The sequence below is a fragment of the Sinocyclocheilus rhinocerous genome, unplaced genomic scaffold (genome assembly GCF_001515625.1).
Source record: "Sinocyclocheilus rhinocerous isolate Xijiao unplaced genomic scaffold, SAMN03320098_v1.1 scaffold25, whole genome shotgun sequence".
Lineage (NCBI taxonomy): Eukaryota > Metazoa > Chordata > Actinopteri > Cypriniformes > Cyprinidae > Sinocyclocheilus > Sinocyclocheilus rhinocerous.
Window position 1 is genome coordinate 543,247 of NW_015647048.1, and position 20,603 is coordinate 563,849.

The 20,603-nt window shown below is 36.5% G+C and overlaps 1 protein-coding gene across 1 annotated transcript; it reads left to right on the forward strand.

Moving 5' to 3' along the window:
* The first annotated feature begins 1,913 nt into the window (after window positions 1–1,913).
* On the forward strand, window positions 1,914–20,334 carry LOC107708578 (desmoglein-2-like). Its single transcript, XM_016512841.1, has 12 exons — window positions 1,914–1,988; window positions 3,254–3,376; window positions 4,075–4,230; window positions 6,678–6,816; window positions 11,792–11,952; window positions 12,632–12,766; window positions 12,945–13,130; window positions 17,165–17,430; window positions 17,513–17,655; window positions 18,556–18,720; window positions 19,177–19,233; window positions 20,105–20,334. The coding sequence occupies exons 1-12, from the start codon at window positions 1,941–1,943 to the stop codon at window positions 20,332–20,334; spliced, it is 1,809 nt and encodes a 602-aa protein (XP_016368327.1). The 5' UTR covers window positions 1,914–1,940.
* The last annotated feature ends 269 nt before the right edge of the window (window positions 20,335–20,603 follow it).

Sequence of the window (20,603 nt, forward strand, 5' to 3'; positions counted from 1 at the left end):
GTACATTTTACAAGAAAACACTATTTCTACTTAAAATTGTAACATTCAGTTCAACTTGTAACTTTTTTTGTGATTATTTGTGAAATTTAGCAAACTCTAAAAATTGTTTGAAAGTAAACACTGTAACACTCACAAATTATTGAAACACACAACAAATAAAATCTGGAAAAATGGCATCACTCTTCTTCTTAAACCTGTACACAGCCATGTGACCAGCTTCTATAAACCTGCCAGAGTTTTATGTCTTTGATATACATTGACAGGAGTGAACTGGGTGTAGCAGCTCCTCATGCATTGACTCAGTCGCAGTCATGCATAAAGACTAAACGGTCAAAATACTTTCAAGCCGAGTTCCCACCTTTCCACAGAACGCAGCTGTTCATGACTAACCCGTCTTATCATTATCATGCAATCTGCCTGTTGTCGTCTCATCCACCCTGCTGGATTCCCTGCACTAAAACCTCTTGATTCATGAATCCCAGGATTTATGATCTCTATGAAGAACTTCAGTCAGGTTTCAGGACCCACCATAGCACAGAAACTGCACTTGTTAAAATTACAAATGACTTGCTTCTTGCGTCAGACCAAGGCTGTATCTCATTGCTAGTTTTACTTGATCTTAGTGCTGCGTTCGACACTATAGATCATGACATACTCATAGATCGATTACAAAACTATACAGGTATTCAAGGGCAGGCTTTAAGATGGTTTAGATCCTACCTGTCCGATCGCTACCATTTTGTTCATTTAAATGGGGAGTCATCTCAATTATCACCAGTAAAATATGGCGTGCCACAAGGATCTGTCCTAGGTACTCTTCTATTTTCAATATACATGTTGCCCCTTGGTAATATTATTAGAAAATACGGGATTAGTTTCCACTGTTATGCTGATGATACTCAACTATATATCTCAACAAGACCAGATGAAACTTCTAAATTATCTAAGCTAACAGAGTGTGTTAAAAATGTCAAAGATTGGATGACCAATAGTTTCCTCCAATTAAATTCGGATAAGACAGAGATCTTACTTATTGGACCAAAAAACAGTACACAGAATCTCTTGTATTACAATTTGCAACTAGACGGGTGTACTGTTACTTCCTCTACAGTCAAAAATCTGGGTGTTATATTAGATAGCAACTTGTCTTTTGAAAATCATATTTCCCATGCTACAAAAACAGCATTCTTCCATCTTAGAAACATTGCCAAGCTACGAAACATGTTAGCTGTTTCTGATGCAGAAAAGGGCTCTGTCCAGTTCTCAGCCCCCATTTCACACTAATGCCTAAAGTTAGTCATTGGTTTGTCTAAAGTCAGTGATTTGGTTACCAAGGGCATAACAATGTCAACAAAGAGCAATGAATAACTACAACGACGAACTGTAAAAATTAAAAGATCTGTCCATTTTGCAAAGTCTTATAAATTATTTAAAATCAATGCTGCATGCCCAGCAAACAAAAATGTGTTCTGTGAATGTTTAAGTTCTGTGAACATTCCATTTGAAATATTATGGGAATGCTACTTTTGAATATTCTCCGAGGATTCTAAATAATAGCAAACATTAGCAAAGCCAGATAACTGAATGAACGTTCTATTTAAAAAAAACAAACAAAAAAACGTTTTTAGTTTTTTTTGCCAGAACGTTAGTACTGAGAACGTTCATTGTTAGCTGGGTAAAGCAATTAAATCTAATTTATTACAAGACAATGCATTTTATTTTTCAAATACTAATAAAATATTTCATATTTCTAGCATGCTATTCTTTAGAATCATTATGAGGACGCACTATGGTTTGTGGTGTTATCAGTGTTGACAGGGTGTGTCTGAGGACGCTCTCCCTCCCGCATTCTCCGGCGCTGTGCTGAAGCTCCGCCCGCCGCTGACCGCACTTCAGTCCGCGTCTAAGTTCCGCGAGTAACGGCAGCAGCGGCGGCGCTTATGGCGAACATCTGCGGCATTTCACTCTTCGTAGCGCTGATTCTTGCGGTGAGCAAAAAGACTGAAGAGTTTCCAGTGTTCATGTTGACTCGAATATAATCTTAACTCTTCTGTCTGCATCCTCAAAGTTTCGTTTCTTTCATTTGATATTTTTTCCTAAACACTCTCTAAACACTTCTTCATGAACACTAAAAATGCTGGGTTGTTTCAACCCAACTTTGGGTCAAATATGGACGAATCCAACTTTTGGGCTAAATTTTTTTATTTAAAAATGTAACCCAACAGCTGGGTTAGCCTAGTCCATATTTGAAACAACCCAGTATTTATTTATTTTTTTGAATGTGTACATGTGTTCAATACAGTGAATGTGTATGAATAATGTAATTATTTAATATGATTTACGTGTGTAAACTGCTGTTTTCCTTTAATCTTCTCAGCCAGGATTGTGTGTGTGTGTGTGTGTGTGTGTGTGTGTGTCTTTGCACTGCTGCTCATTCTTTATTAATGAACTATGGGAAGATATTAATTAAAGAACTGTATATACAGGCTAGATGTCACCTAATACTGACTTTTTTCATAGAGATAGATGTTATTAGTTAAATTATTGCATTACCAGATTGCCAGAGGAAGAGAGCATGTGGGTGGGAATTAAGAGGAAGTCAAAACAAAAGGTTGACTGTATGTCGGTGATTCTTCAACTTAAGGCATTTATCAGAGAATTATTTTTATTAAAACTAACACAAGCTTTATTAACACTATTATTCTTGGTTTGCTTTTTTTTAAAACCTGGTTCTTTCAAATGTCAGCAGCCCCATGGGTGGCTTTATTTTCACCTTCCCAAACAATGTGTAGCCTCTAAAAAAAAGATTTTTCAAAAATAAGCATACTTGTTTACAAGAAGACAATAGAAACTTTCGAGAGCATGCTTGAGATGAAATGTGAAACGGGATTTATGGTAAATATCATCTTGTGCGCAGAATATTTTTTATTTTGCATGATGCAATCGAGTTGTAAATTCATCAGAATCAAAATACAAGGAATTTGTTTTGGTGATAGAAACTTCCAGTAAACAGAGAAAACAACAACAACACACAGATAATAAAAAATAAAGATATGTGAGTAAAATACACATAATGTGTAAAATAGACACAATTTGTATGTACAGGTGTACAGATGTATTATGACATTTTTTTTAAAAGTATTATTTAATTGTGTGTATTTTGGATCGATTCTTACACCTGTTTTACTGCTCTCCAGTTTAGTTTCTCACATTATTAGGTGAAACAGACACTTGTGTTTGTGTGTTTGTGTAGATCCTGAACACTTCAGCATCTGAAGGACAACAGAAGAAAATCAGACAGAAGAGAGAATGGATAATCCCACCACACAAACTAAAGGAAAATGTCAATTATATAAATCGGGATTACATAGCCAAAGTAAGATCTTCATTATTTGTATTTTTATTAGTGCTGTCAAACGATTAATCGCGATTAATTGCATCCAAAATAAAAGTTTTTGTTTACATAATATATGTGTGTGTATTTATGTACATATAAATACACACACATGCATGTATATATTTCAGAAAAATATTTTATGTATATATATTAAATATATTTATTTATAATATAAATTATATAAATATATACATGTAAATATTTTCAAAATATATGCATGCATGTATATATACATAATAAATATACACAGTACACACATATATTATGCAAACAAAAACTTGTATTTTGTATGCGATTAATCGCGATTAATTACTCACTAATTTTTATTTTTTTAGTTCTCTGCAGTGTTTCTTGGGGAAAAATACTTTGTTTTCATTTTTTTTAATACAGAACAGTAGCTTTCCAAACATTAGTGATGTTTTGATGAACAGTTGCATTGTAAATTAAATAGAGCAACGGGAAATAAGTAGGTAATTTGTAAGATCTCTCCAGAATAAAAAAAAATGATTAGCACTTTTCCCACTGTTCTGCCATGAATGATCAATTACAAGGATTAGGATGAATAAACTCTAGTTATGTATCACTGCATGGTAAAAAAAAAAAAAAAAAGTGCCATTTTCATTTAACAGATGCTTCTTTTTAAACCCCATTAAAGTGTGAAATGGATTTGTTTTCAGATCCGTTCAGATGAGGAGACCAGGACGAGTATACAGTATTCACTGACTGGATCAGGTGCTGATCAGCCGCCTGTCAACTTGTTCACTGTTGATAGTGAGACCGGCTTGGTCAAGATCCACGGAGTGTTAGACAGAGAGAAAACTCCCGTTTATTATGTGAGCAGCCCTTTCATCTTTTACACACGATTATTAACATTTATTGCATGGGTGTCTGTCCTTCCCTGCCTGAATGACTAGATCACTAAATGCAGTGCAGCTCATACTAAAATCCCATAATTTGTATTTTATTAGCCATAGCATATGCATAAAGAGAGGCAATGTCATTGAGAGGGTGTGTATGCATTTGTTTTGATTGAGAAATCATGATTTGTTAATAAGTTTGAACTTAAATTTTTTTCACATTTAGAATCAACTCAACCCACATGGCATGTGTTAAAGGAATAGTTCACCCAAAAATGAAAATGTAGGCCATCCTAGATGTAGATGAGTTTGTTTCTTCATCAGGTTTGGAGAAATGTAGCACTGCATCAGTGTCTCAGCGATGGATGCTCTGCAGTGAATGGGTGCCGTCAGAATGAGAGTCCAAACATCTGATAAAAACATCACAATAATCCACAAGTAATCCACAGCACTCCAGTCCATCAGTTAACATCTGGAGAAGACAAAAGCTGTGTGTTTCAGCCACACAAATCCAGCATTAAGGCGTTTTAACGGCAAACCGCTGCTTCCGGCTAAAATACAAATCCATAATAACACCTTCTCCGGTGAAAAAGTCCATCTACTGTCGTCTCTCACATCAAAATCCAGCCACATATTTGTTTAGAGCTGTTTTGGCTTGTGAACAGTGCTTGATCTGTGCAGATTTCTCTCCTGATTCAGACCAGATGATTTTTCACTTGAGGGAGTGTTATTATGGACTTGTATTTTAGCCGGAAGCAATGGTTCCAGAATCCAGATGTTAACTGATGGACTGGAGTGGTGTGGATTACTTGTGGATTATTGTGATGTTTTTATCAGCTGTTTGGACTCTCGTTCTGACGGCACCCATTCACTGCAGAGCATCCATTGCTGAGACACTGATGCAATGATAAATTGTGGTTTTAGCCAGAATGTTTCGTAAGCTGTGAGGAAAATGACGGTTGATTTGCTTATCATCTGCACAGATCAGGCTTGCATGAACATGACCATCACTAGACATCAAATAACGTATTCTTTAAAAAGAGTGTAGCAAGCTAACATGAATGGATAGAGAGAGTTTGTGCTTGTTGATCAGAGTTCACATGCTTAGACCGAGCCGAAAACCAGCATCTCCTGAGTCGTACAGAGGATTTCTCACATGGTTATATGAAAAGGCAGGGTTTCATGATATTTGCTTATTCTCTCTTATCAGGAATACTTATCATATCTCATTTGTGTTTAGCTGAACGTGTGTTTCATGAACTTTTTTAGAAAACAGGACAAGGAGAAAATGAAGGGTTATGAGAGAAGAATGAAAGGGTAAGGGAGGGCAAATATGAATGTCATAAAATACAGATTAAATAGCCTAATACATATTTAAATCTATGCTGTGACTGAGAATTTCTACTGAAATGACTGGTGACATAAAAAAGTTAATGGTGTGAATATATCCAATTTGCCAACTTAAATAAACATTATTATGTATTTAACAGTAGGGGTGTGACGAGAGCTCATGCCACGAGATCTTGCGATATTACAATGTGACGATTTTCTCGTCGAGTTGTCTCGCGATATCACCATTACGAGTGTGACGGTGAAATTAGCATGAGAAGATGCCACCGCTGTGTTTACATTACCGCCTCCACTGTCGTTATGCTTTTTAATAGAAATAAAAATTTTTTAAAAATTAAGTTGGACAACGGTCGCTTCAATTCTAAACTGAAAGCGTCTGCTCTGCTCGTTGCGCAACAGAGCTAAGCATCTGACAAACATAGATATGTATAGACATATCTATGCTGACAAATGTCTTTTCTTGTAGAATGCACGCTGAGCACCACATTTTGAGAGCGGCTTCCTGATCTCCCAATATCAAACCTATCTTTGGCTGGGCTGTGTGTAGTTGTTACCGTCTATTAGCTCTGTATCATGCTTTAAGAAATACCTGGTCTGTTGAATATTGAGAGAGTACTTTGATTATGGTTGCACGTATTGCTTGCACTTAACAAGTCTAAGAAAAAAAACATGTGCTATATATTTTTGTTATTTATATGGTTTTTATGTTCAACTTGTGGGAAGGAGTTCAGTTAGGAGGTCAGAAGTTCTAGAAGCTCATAATTCATGTAGAGTTCTAAGGTCTGAAGAGACTCGTGTGAAATCATACAGGAGAGAAGCAGTCTGTGGCAAAACCTTTTACAGTGCTTGTATATTGTTGTCTTTTACTGCATATGATAATTCATACTCAGAACTGGAATGACATGCATTACAAGATGATTAGTTAAAGCATTTCAAAATGCACCTGCAGACTATTTTTCCAGTTATGTACTGTATTTTGTCATTGAGGATTTCTTAAAAAAATCAAAGAAGTTCCCATTGAATTAAACTTCTATGTAATTTGTGAAATGTTTGGTGATTTTCCTGCATTCCAGCTTCGAGGGGTGGCCAGGTTTCTGAATGGCAGTCATGCTGAGAAAGATATTGATTTGAGAATCGTGGTGGAGGATGAGAACGATAATGCTCCTGTGTTTAACCTGACAACCGGAGCTGTTTACGAGCGGAGCGCAAGAGGTACTGCAGTCATACATGATGCTTGAGACAATCAGGAAATCGGCTCAGTCATTTTCATTGTTCAAAGTGTTTGTAGTGTTAGCTGAATTAACTTACTAAATTAACAATTGCATTTTATTAGTAGTGGCTAAGCTACCCAGGCTCATTGGAAATACGTGCCTCTACCTACATTTCTGCAAAACTCAAAAAACAGATCTATATGTATGAATCGCTGCAGTTTCCAGTTGAAATGAACACTAGAGGCAGTAAAACTCTGACAACTTTTATTCCTTTTCACACAAAGTGTGATTTACAGGGCCAGAGTTTCGATTAAGAAAGCCTTATTTTCATATAATATTATGTTTTGACTTCTGAACAATTTTAACATGCTGCCAGATTTGAAAACTGATACTTTTGAATGTTAGCGTCACATATACAGCTTCATATGGATGGGCTTTCAAACGCAGTAAGTTTGCTCAGTAGCTGACGTGATACAGTGTTGCGCTTGAGAGATGAAGCACTGAAACTATGCAAAACACAGTAGGTTTACATTTGGGTTTGGTGTTGGAGGTTTGTTATTTTCCAACATGATAGAGCATTAACTTTTTAGCGACACTCAAGAACAAGAACACAAGTATACAGAAGATGCATGAAAGTCCCGGATGTGTTCTTGATATCTTGATATCAAGGATGCATCAGATGCAGACTTGAGAGAATCGAACCATTAGAAATCCTGGAAGACGTTGCGGGCGCTCGACGTACGGAAGCCTGTAACTATGTCTGCAAGCTCACAAATACGTGAAGGCTCGTGAAAGTAAACATTTGTTTTGCATAATTTTAATAAACTGATAAAGACCTGGAGAAAGCCTGCAGTACTTTTATTGACATATAAAAAGTATCTTAACATTGACAAAGCAAAGGTAACAAATATACAAACTCATTTTCACAAACACATACAGTAAACATAAAACTATGATTAACGAATTAGTCAGTATAGGGCCCTATGAATTTTTTCCAAATTCCGTTTTTTTTCTTCTGTTGAAATTTTTCTGGATTCCATTTTTTTTTCTAGACTCTGTTTTAATGGTTAAATAAAAAATATGAATCATAAATCATGTCTAATTAATTAAAATCATGAAACTTACACAATATAACAGCAATTTATTAATAGTTTAACAAAAAAATACTTTTTTAAGGCCTTACAAAATACGTTGAATTTTTTTCTCAAATTCAGTTTTATTTTTTTACCAAATTCTGTGTTTTCCATGAATTTTTTGGATTCCATTTTAATTGTTTCATTCAGTTTTTTTCAAAAGCATCTCTAATTAATTGATTTTATTTTACATTTATTTATTTTATTTTATTTTATAGATTTATTTTATTTTATTATTATTTTCTTTCTTTCTTTTCTATGGAGCCCCGCACATGACATGCAAGAAAAAAAAAATCGTGGGCACGATTTATTAATTCGTTCCCTCATTTTAAGTAAATCATGCGCTCGATATAGTAATTCGTGCCCTCGTTCTAGGTAAATCGTGTGCACGAAATAATTATTAGTTGTACTTCCTGTCCGCGTACGCATTCTCATAAACATGTTGCTGCTATATGTTATGTCATTTTGAGTTGGGAATGAGTTATAGAGACATTCTCAAAAGCCTTGCAGCGTTGCATGGAATCATTTTAAGTGAGAGGCATCTACATCGCATACTAAGAATTGGAGGTCTTACCTAGAACGAGGGCACAAATTATTATATCGAGCGCACGATTTATTTAAAACGAGGGAAAGAATTAGCCTATTAAATCGTGTGCACGATCTAGTAAATCAAGGGAATTAATTAATAAATCGTGCGCACGATTTACTTAAAACGAGGGAACGAATTATTAAATCCTGCGCACAATCTAGTAAATCGAGGGAACGAATTAATAAATCGTGCACCGCGGCTGAGGGTGAGCTGAGTATTGCGCGGCGTGTGTGTCAAAACAAAGAGGAGAGGGCTCCAGCCCCCGAATCCAGTTCAGAGCACCTCCGGTGCCCGCTCCTAGAAAGCGCCCTCAAGTGTCCGCTCCTCCAGAGCGCAATCCTGTTCCCGGGTTCAGCCTAGAGGGGGCTCCTGATCCAGAGTTTAGCCCCGAATGCCTGGAGGCTCATGAATGGAGGCCCCTCTGCTTGCCCTCAGCCCACCATCTATGCGGTGCGAGCTCCGCAGGACTGCCATCCTCCAGCGTCGCCGTAGCTGGAGTTTCCCTTGACTCCGCCTCCAGCCTCTAAGCCCCAGACTCCGCATTGGCCCGTTGACCCGTCGGCTCCACCATGGCTCCTAGCTCCCTCCTCTCCGCCGTGGCCCGGCAGTCCACTAGCTCCGCCGGGCTCCCTCGTCCCTTCGGCTCCACCTTGGTCTGGCGTCGACCATCCTGTGCCTCGGGACTCCACTCCTGTGGCTTCACATCGTCCCGCCATCCCTCCGGCTCCATCAGGCTGCTTCATCCCCTCGGCTCCTCCTCAGTCCTCGGTCGCTCCGGCTCCACCGCGGCGTCCTGGATCCACATCTTTGCCGGCGCCATCTGCTCCGCCTAGGACCTCTGGATCCTCCCCGTCGCCCTGGCTCATCGGCTCTCCGTCCTGTGTTAATTTAATTGATTCCATGCACCTGTGTTCCCCTGACTGCCCTGTGTTTATTAGCCCCAGTCTGTGTAGTCTTCCTTTGTTGGTTCTACTTGTTGGATGTTGTGAAATTCCCCTGTCATTCCCAGAATTAAAGACTGTTTATGTACTCCACGTCTCCTTGTTCCTCGCTCCTCCTAGCACAGATCGTGACAATCATACAAAGTTTAAAACATTTAAATATCAAGCAGTCGTGATTATTAGGCTAGAGCTGGTTTGGTTTCTGAGAGATGCGCAGAGATGGAACGTGACTGTTTGATGTAACTCAAACCCTTTTATCTAAACCTCTCGCACATTTCAGTGTGGTCGCATGTCTGGCAGGTGTTTTATAATGGACACTCGCTGAAGAAGCCTGTTTTTATAGGAGTTTGCGATGGTCAGTGATGTTTATATGGGCATCAACACTCACTCTGACAGAGGAACTGTTCACTGGTGATGATGAGCTGCCAACTTTAGAATGTGTTTATTTGCTTTTTAAATTTGTGTTTTGCTCTGTTTAATAATTCTGAATGGATCCGTTTATATTTATATACAGTCAGGTTAAGGCGGTCTGTTGGCTTGTCCGTGTGGTCCTGTTTGGTATTGCAGCTTGACTTGTAGTTATACAAAATGCTCTAAACAAATGTGACATTTATTTTTTCCTCACAGTTTTTACTGTTGTACTGTATAAATAAATTGTGAATTATGAAAAAAACATTTTTTAATTTATCTTGAAAAAATTGTGCAGAAAATATAGTTATTTTTCTATTCTATCTGTTTTCTTTTTATTATATAATAATAATAAAAAAACATTGCTACATGTACTGCGTTAAGTTAACTGAGACTTGTTATAGCACTTGCATATCATTGCTCTCTTGTTGATTTTGATTGCTTCCATTGTCCTCATTTGTAAATCGCTTTGTATAAAAGCGTCTGCTAAATGACTAAATGTAATGTAAATACAATACTGTAGGTTCATTTGTCTAAACCTACTCGTGTAAATATTTCATCTGAAGAAATCCCCACGGCTACTGCAGCCAAACATGTACACACACTTATACACTTAAAATTCTCCTGTCAACCCTATTGGAAAATGATTAGCCTGTTTATACAAGACATTATAATTATATATAAATATCAATTATAATTATTTTGTTACGTTATAATAGATGTTTTGTCAGTCACAATTTTAGAGGGTTCTTAAAAGTGTGCAGTGGCCTTTTCACCCGTAGAATATGTGGGGCACTTTTAATAAAGTGTAAATTTGTCCACTGCACTTTTTCACTGGACATGGTTTTCATGGGGCAATGTGTATGTATAAATCTAGACTCAAAAATCAAAGAGACAGGATAATCTATAAAGTATGTGACCTGACATGCATGAAAACTAGTCACATTCTACACTGCTGTTCAAAAGTTTGGGATCAGTAAGATTTTTAATGTTTTTAAAAAAGTATCTTCTGTTCATTAAGGCTGCATTTATTTGACCAAAAATACAGAAAAAAAACAGTAATATTGTAAAATATTATTACCATTTAAAATAATGGTTTCCTGTTTTAAAATACTTTCAAATATAATTTATACCTGTGATGCAAAGCTGAATTTTCATCATCATTACTCCAGTCTTCAGTGTCACATGATCCTTCAGAAATCATTCTAATATGCTGAATCTGATTTATTATCAATGTTGGAAACAGTTTTGCTTCCATCAAAACTTGTTGTGACATTTCTGCAAACTGATATTAAATTGTGTGTTTCGTCTAGTGTCTAGTCAGTGGTGCTAAAAGCGTGTTCAGTTTTATCTGAAACAGATGAAACTAATGTAGCAACGATTTTGTTGGTTGTTGTATGTGGCACTTTGGAAGATGAAATGTTGGGGGAGTGGCGCTAAAAGGTTAATGCTCTGTTGCATCTGAAAATAACACACCTACACTAAACCTATAACATTAATAAAAACAAACGAGATAAAAACACTTTGCTAAAGCAAACATGCCACTTTAGCTTGCTTTGACAAGTCTTTGAGCTCTTTTATTGTGACTCGGACCTGAACGTTCCACATCACAAGTGCAATGCTGTACCAGGTGAACAAGAAGAGCAAGATTAATACAGACAAATGGAGCTGTTTATGCGATGTAAACGTGTATTAAAATCCACGCACTAAGGTAAAAGTGTTTTGAGGTCCAAACATAGCACTGTGCAAAAATAAGCCAATAATAAGCCGTCCCGTTATCATAATTTATGTGAAAAGGCATAAATGTTATTAGTGGTTTACTGCCGCTAATGTTCATTTTAGCTGTGAATTGTGAAATGTAGTGAATTGTATGTTTGTGCTACTGTGTTGTCCTTGATTTTTCAGACACGTTTGCAAAGACCATCACAGCAACAGATGCAGATCAGCAAGGAACTCTGCATACAAAAATCGCCTACAGCATTGCTGAACAGCATCCTGATAACATGTTCTACATTAATCGAGAGACCGGTGGGATACACGTCATGCACAACACGCTCGACAGAGAGGTATGCAGTCGCTGACATCGAGTCAAATTAAATTCACGTTTGAATTGTTGCTGCACTTGCAATTTGTAATTAATTTAGTTTGAATCGCTTAATGTACAGACTCATTTCAAATTTTGTTTTGTAGTTAATTTCAGCCCTATTATTTTTTTAAATCAAATTTATGCATGAAGAAATTTAAGATTAAAGATTGAAAATTTCCCGTTTACTGACATTCCAAATATTGATTTCTTCTACCACAGATTGATTGATTGATTGATGCATTGCAAGCATTTTTTTTCCCAGGAAATGCAAATATAGTTTTTACAGAAACATAATTGATGTTGCACGATGTTTTATAGGTTATTGTTTAATAACGATTAATGTGTCACACTTTATTATAAGGTCTCACTATTACTAACTACAACTTTTGCCTCAATAAACTCCTAATTTGCTACATATTAATAGTAAGGTAGTTGTCAAGTTTAGGCATTGGGTAGTGTTACAGATCTAAAATATGATCATGCAGAATAAAGCATTAATATGTGTTTTATAAGTACTAATAAACAGCCAATATGCTAGTAATATGCTAGTAATAAGCAACTGAGTGAGAACTGGTCTCTAAACTAAAGTGTTACCAATCCTAATTGCATTGCACATTTACTTGCACCTGTGACTGATGTTTGTGCTTTTCTCATCACAGAAACAAGACACATACACGTTGATTATTAAAGGGACTGATATGAACGGAGCTGCGAACGGAAATACAGGAACAGGGACAGCTGTCATCAAGATTCTTGATGTCAATGACAACATCCCTACTTTGGAGAAAAACTTTGTAAGATTTTATTATACCAAAAAATACCAAAAGGCTTAAAAATAATATGCATTTTTTAGTTTATCATGAGTTGTTTCTATGCACATATTTGTAAAACACGTGCATTATATTTGATATTACACATTTAATGGATATGAAATGTTTTGTAATTTAAGTTTATCACTTTGTTTGGTTTTAGTACGAGTGCAGTGTGGAGGAAAACACTCGAAACGTGGAAGTGGTGAGAATTGAAGTGACGGACGAGGATCTGATCTATACTGAAAACTGGCTGGCTGTCTTTACAATCGTGTCAGGAAACGAAGCCGGTTATTTCTCCATAATCGCAGACAACAAGACCAACGAAGGCATCCTGATTCTCAATAAGGTAGACTGACCAGTCTTTTGCCTTTACAAACAGTGCTTTGTTTTCTCTTGCACACCTGCTGTCAGGCTGACTATAGTTTTAGCTGCACCATCTTTCAAAAACCTTCAAAAGCCTGACTGCAATATCCTTCAACAGCATCTTTGCAAAACCTGCATTACATTCTGACAGATGTAAAACAAACAGCTGCACTGAGATGTGCAGTGTGTTCATAGCAGAAAGATGTTTTCCTAACAACACACGCGATTTACACTGTGTCAGAAGAAGAGAGAGTAAAAAGTGTTATTTTAGTATCATTGAGATAATATGATGCTTTTGTTAATATTTTAAAAATAATTTATTTTTATATATTCTGTTTTCATGTTAACTTTAGTTAAAGTTTTAGTAATTTTGTTGTGTTAAATATGTTTGTTGTTTTTAAATGTCTGTATAGCTTTTATTCATTTTTTTATTTCGGTTTGCATCAAACTAAACAAAAACGAGAAATGTTGCCTTGGAAACTAGCTGAAAAAAAAAGTTTTTTATATTTTATTTTATTTCAGTTAATATTCATTTCAAGTAATGATATTTTTTTTTATATACAATTTTATTATTATTTTTTTTTAGTTAACTAAAGTACATCTGAAACAGGGAAAATGAAAATAGATATGTTGGAACTCAATCAAATATTTCGATTTTTTTCCCCATTTACAACTTTTGACTTTTAATTTGGTAACACATACTTCAGTTGTGGATTATTTTCCACACTCTTGTCGAGTTAACCATTAATTTATCCACATTAAATCCTTCCTTTTGTTTGCTCTCTATGTGTTTTCTCATTAGTTCTCATTTCTTTTTTTTTATTTTGTTGATTATCATCTTGTTATTTCTCATTTGAACGTATGTGATTAAGACTACACTGAGTTAAAGTAAGAGAAATGTGTTTCAGGAATGGCCTGAAATTAGGTTTTATGTTCATTTCAAATCAATGTTATAAATATTGTGAATCTGGGGCTGTACCTTTTCAAAAGATACACTTTTGTACTTTATTTAGACCTAAAGGGTGCATTTTAGTGCATTTTAAATGAAAACTTAAGTTACGGAGACAGTTCAGATTCTGCTGTAAAGCAGCTCAGAAAGAGTAGTGTCATTATTTAGCTCAAGTCAGTTCAGTGTTGGTTCAGTTCAGAACAATAGCAGTGTGAACTTCATCAATTTGAAACAAGTTCAATTCAGCAGTAAGCAGCTCTACAAAAGTCAACAACGCTGTTCATTATTCAGCTCGAGTCAGTTCAACAGTTCAAGGGAAAAGAGTAAAAGATCTATTATCTTATGTGAAGAGACCATTGTTGATTTTTGTTATTGCATGTGTGTAGAAACTATTATACATCTCTTTTAATTTAATATCTGATTTATTGTCTGCAATTCACACCTGAACCCATTTACAAATGGGATGCTCAGATTGTTAATATCAGACTGAAATGGTCAGGGATATTGTTGAAAATTAACTTTAGCTGCTGTTTTCTAACATTAGATGAAGAGGGTTTATAATACATGCATAGTTAACTCTGTTAGCATTGCCTTTTCTCAATGCCAGTTACTCAGCTTGTGCAAGTCTTGAAATATGCTTATGGGGCCAAATACTCTGCTGGCAAACGTTCAATCACTGGACAACAATCTCTGCAAGCTAAGGACGCTGGTCTTGTTCCAGCACAAAATAAATAAATCCGCTTCAGAGAAACTTGTGGAGGAACCTGCTGTGGTTCTCCATGCATATTGTGCACATTCTGTCATGTCGTTTTGCTCCCCTGATCTGGAATATCTAATGCTACTGTGTTAACTATTCTGCCTAGCGAGGGAATTCACAGCCGTCCTTATCCCAGCTGTGTACCAGGCACTGAAACTCTACGGGTATCTGACCAAGCAGAAAACACTACCCTGAGGCTCAACTTAATATTGTCTGTGTTCGTTCGAGGGAAACAACATCGCCTTCACAGGAGTTAAAGGGATAGTTCACCCAAAAATGAAAATGTTCTCGCCCTCCACTTGTTTCAAACCCTATGAGTTTGTTGAACACAAAAGAAGATATTTTGAAGAATGTTAGTAACCAAACAGTTGACGGTAGCCATTGACTTCTAGTATTTTTTTTTCCAATCAAGGGTGAGTAAATGATGACAGGATTTTCATTTTTGGGTGAACTGTCCCTTTAAATACACTGTCTGCAGGTCCAAATGGCATTCTGGGCCATGTGTGTTCAGCAGGGTCAGAAATTAACTTTTCCATTAAGAGGCAAAAATTGATTGCTCTTGATATTGTAATAATGATTATTAATGCCGATAAATAGAGTACATATAAAACTTTTTTGTGTTTTATGTCTGCGTTTTGGGGAAATGGCTCGTCATATATTCTAGCTCTGGCTTCACAAACATGTCGGTTCATGACATTAGTCTAGTCTAGTGCAAGTTATGCAAAATCTCCCGTTATAATCGCTGAAGCTACGAAATGAATCTTGTATTTACATCGTGTCTGCACTGTGTTGTTTATGATGAAGGAATTCACAAACAGTGAGCGCGCACACTCAACAACAGCTCCGAAGTTTTCAGCGCTGACTAATCTAAGCATCTCTGATTGGCCATCGCATTCCTAAGTTAAATGGAAACGCATGTGATTGGCTATAAGGCTCAACAACAAAAAAAACAATCTGAATGTAAAAAGCAATCTGATGCAGTGTGAGCGAATCAAAATGTAATTCCGCGAATAGACATTTTTCATTCATTTTCACATTTCTTTTTAATTGCGACAGCCGTAATTGCAGGGGCAATTTTTGCCCCTTTATCTTCAATTTGATGAGCATTTGTGTTTATATTGGTGGCTTTTTTGCCGCAAGCCCCGTTAATTTCCAACCCTGGTGTTCGGAGAATTCATAGACCAATTAGTGCAAGTTTTCACTGACATTTTCAATCTTTGTTGTTTGCACGTTTTAAAACCATGCCAAAGCAACCAAAATAAACATACTTAACCCTCATAATGTACTCAAAATCTGTGTATTATTTTCTCATTCCGGGCTCACTTGGACCCCAAGAATTGTTATTTTATAAAACATTCATAGCTTAATATTTTTCCATCTAAAACCATTTTGTATCTTATCAACAACTTCTCATTAATGAGTGAATGTGAAAAAAATAAAAGTTTTGAAAGTTACCATGTTACACATAAACCACACACACAAAAAAACTGAAGGCTAGACAAATTCATTTTACTTGCATAAACTTTCAGTTTCAGATGAAAAAAGTGATTAGTTTGTCATGCTGCAATGGATCGTCAAGATGTACATATTCATGTAAATCAACAAAATTTAGTCCTAGAAGTGTGAGAGATATGGGGAAAAGCCTAAATCAGGGCTGTCCAAACTCGGTCCTGGAGGGCTGGTGTCCTGCAGAGTTTAGCTCCAACCCTAATTAAACACACCTGAACCAGCTAATCAAGCTCTTACTAGGCATAGAAACTTCCAGTCAGGTGTGTTGAGGCAAGTTGGAGCTAAACTCTGCAGGACACCGGCCCTCCAGGACCGAGTTTGGACAGCCCTGGCCTAAATATATTTTACAAAAGTTTTTGACACTAACCTAACTCCATAGATAATTTTACAAAAAGTATTTTGACACCTAATGGTACTCCATAATGACCCGGACACGAAACGTGTCGTATTTTTTAAATTATTATATGACAATTAATCAGTCTCAGAAATAATCTCAGTTCAGTGTATAATATAATTATTTCATAAGCAAAGATGTTACTCAATCATAGCAGTGGGCATTTATATTTAAGGATTAAAAGAAACACGCCCCTTTAAATAGAGTGTTGAAAACAAAAAGTCCAAAACAGGGTAGGAAATGACCATTTATTTCTAAATTATGACTACTTTTGATGTAAACATCATTATAAATGGACCTCAGGGAGCAGGAATAAATGTGTGTGTGTGTGTGTGTGTGTGTGTGTGTGTGTTGTTCAGCAGGAAGTCTCCTACATTCCTGCGTTTCACCCTTTGTTTATCTTTAAAGGAGCTGGACTATGAAGAGCTGAAGGAAATCAGCATGCAGGTGTCTGTCGCTAACAAGGCAGAGTATCACCCTTCAGTAGTCGTAACAGAGAGCAAGACGTACACCGTCCACGTCAGTGTGATCAACCAGCCTGAGGGCCCTCGCTTCAAACCCGCCGTCAAAGTCATCACCATCTCTGAAGAAAGCTCCAGCACTACTTTAAATAAAGTTATAACAAATTACGCAGCAATAGACAGCGACACGCTATTAACTGCTCATAACGTCAGGTGAGACTACAGAAACTGTTCAAACATTACACAAGAATGCGTTTTCGATCAGATCTTGTAATAAAATAATCATTTATTTTAGGTATGCAAAAGGACAAGACGTTGACAACTGGCTGATTATAGATGAGAGGACGGCTGATATAAGACTCAATAAAATACCAGATTATGAGTCCAAGATTCTGGTCAATGGCACATATTACGCTCAGATAATCTGCATCACTAACGGTAAGTGACCCTACATTTTATGATATGCAGTGCTGTAGTAACTGAGTACATGTAATCTGGATTACATAATCAGTTTCCAAAAATTAAGTACTTCTAATTAGATTACATTACATTTTAAAATGCTCATAGATTACAGTTACTGTTTTATGGATTACATAGTATTCACACAATGGCTGTAAATTATTCATAATTTATTGTTTCACCCCAGTTCTCTTTTCTTTTAAATTTTCCTTTCTGAATGAATCTATCTCTTATATACACGAGACTAATATTTATGCGAGTTACTAAACACTGCCAATGCATAGCTGTGAAATACATTGTCTTCATCATATCTTCACTAATTATTAATATCGGAAGTCTGGACAAAAATATTTAAAACCTGGAAGACTTTGGGCATGTACTATCATGTTTTCATGTTTAATAATGTTTGTTAATGTAATGTAGGGATTCCTAAGCTTTTGACATTTTTACGCTTTCATTAATTATTAGCTTTTCGTGAACGCCCTACAGTTTTTTTTTTTTTTCAAGAACCCCAATCTAGGAAATGATATTCATAACAAAAAAATTAAATATATTTTATTTCTCTCTTTTTTTTATCAACTTGGTACACAATAATCAGATTAAAGTCTGTGTAAATGAGTTAGCTCAAAAGTAATCTAAAAGTACTCAAAAAAAGTAGTTAGACTACATAGGTGTAATCCAGATTATGTTACTAACTACAGTTTTCATCATGTAAATTGTTATCAGTAACGGAGTAATCTACCCAGCACTGATGATTAGAATTTGCAAAGTTTATTATTATAACCACTTCAAAAAAACCAAAAGAGTTTCAAAATATATAGTTTTATGAATTGCAATTGGATTTAAAGTTGAGGGAGGAATATCTCACTTCTGTTACAGATGCTCCGTCTAAAACTGCAACAGGAACCATTGCCATTCAAGTAAAGGACTTTAATGACCACTGTCCTGTGCTGAGCCGTCAGTCTCAAACGCTGTGCTATGAGGATCACGTGGTTTATGTCACGGCTGTGGACAAAGATCAGTTCCCCAATGGAGCACCCTTTGGTTTCAAAGTGGACACCATAAGCACAAAGGAATCATGGAGCATCGAACCTCTCAACGGTAATTAATTGTAACTTCTTGTGGCTACATCATATTAACTTGTGGGCATGGCATAGATCGATGAAGCCAAGATATATAACCTCATGGGGATGTGATATTATGTCATGGCCATGAGATATTAGAGAATAACTGAGAAATGCATTGACATCAGCATATGGTGCATAAGGGCTTGACTCATATATCTACATTGTCCCATATTTTTCAATGCAGAAGTAAGCTGTTTTCTGTGAATGTGCGAGACTTCTGATTCATTAGCCTTTGTAGGGAAATAACGAGAAGAATAACAAAGTGCAATAAACGGTAAAACTGTGTTTAAGACAATACGTTAAAATAATATGGTAAGACACACCAGTTTGCAATATCTGGACAAAGATCAGTTCCCCAATGGAGCACCCTTTGGTTTCAAAGTGGACACCATAAGCACAAAGGAGTCATGGAGCATCGAACCTCTCAACGGTAATTAATTGTAACTTCTTGTGGCTACATCATATTAACTTTCATATTAACTTGTGGGCATGGCATAGATCGATGAAGCCAAGATATATAACCTCATGGGGATGTGATATTATGTCATGGCCATGAGATATTAGAGAATAACTGAGAAATGCATTGACATCAGCATATGGTGCATAAGGGCTTGACTCATATATCTACATTGTCCCATATTTTTCAATGCAGAAGTAAGCTGTTTTCTGTGAATGTGCGAGACTTCTGATTCATTAGCCTTTGTAGGGAAATAACGAGAAGAATAACAAAGTGCAATAAACGGTAAAACTGTGTTTAAGACAATACGTTAAAATAATATGGTAAGACACACCAGTTTGCAATATCAAGCAACAAAAACAAGCTGTTTTGTACAGCTAAGAATAACTGGAAGCGGATGAGACCGGAAGCCAGACATATTAAATGTACAAAAGGTCGCACGGGAAAAAATAAGGTGGATATGTTACAACATTTAAAAAAGCTTAATAGACTAACTAGACCCACCTGGAAACAATCAAGCACTAAAAAAAGGGAAACAGGAAATGAACAGACTACAAACTAAAAGTCCACATAACAAAACAAAAGCACAAGGAGCATGTTAGACTAGTGAATAAGTAACTGGCTTCATCCTTGTGCATCCATAAATATTGGTGGAAGTGTCCGGGATGCATAAGAATGCCCTTTTAATGCATTTTGCATGACTTAATGCTGCACTTTAATGCGTCTTTTCTTTTACTAACATCTGATCCAGACAATTGGAGAACTTGAGACACATCGACATTGAAAGGTCCGAACCGGTCATGCATCATGCATCATGTCATCTTCTTTAACGTTATATTTTCAGACACTACAGCGATATTCAGATCTCAAAAAACACTGTGGCCCGGCGTGTACCATGTGTTTGTGGACGTGTGGGACCAGCAGGGGAAGATCTGCGCTGCTCAGGAGCTTCAGGTAAACGTCTGCACGTGTGACGCTTCTAAAGTTTGCCTGCCCAGAAAAACCGTCTCTACGTTTGGAGCATCTGGTGTTCTTCTGATGCTGCTGGGACTGCTGCTGCTGCTCTGTGAGTAAAACACTGGATCTCTCTCTTGCTGTAAGGATGTGCTGTTTGACAAAATGGGACCCTGGAGCACAAAACCAGTCAATTTTTTGAAATTGAGATTTATACATCATCTGAAAGCTGAATAAATAAGCTTTCCATTGATGTATGGTTTGTTATGATAGGACAATATTTGGCCGAGATACAACTATTTGAAAATCTGGAATTTGAGGGTACAAAAAAATCTAAATATTGAGAAAATCGCCTTTAAAGTTGTCCAAATGAAGTTCTTAGCAACGCA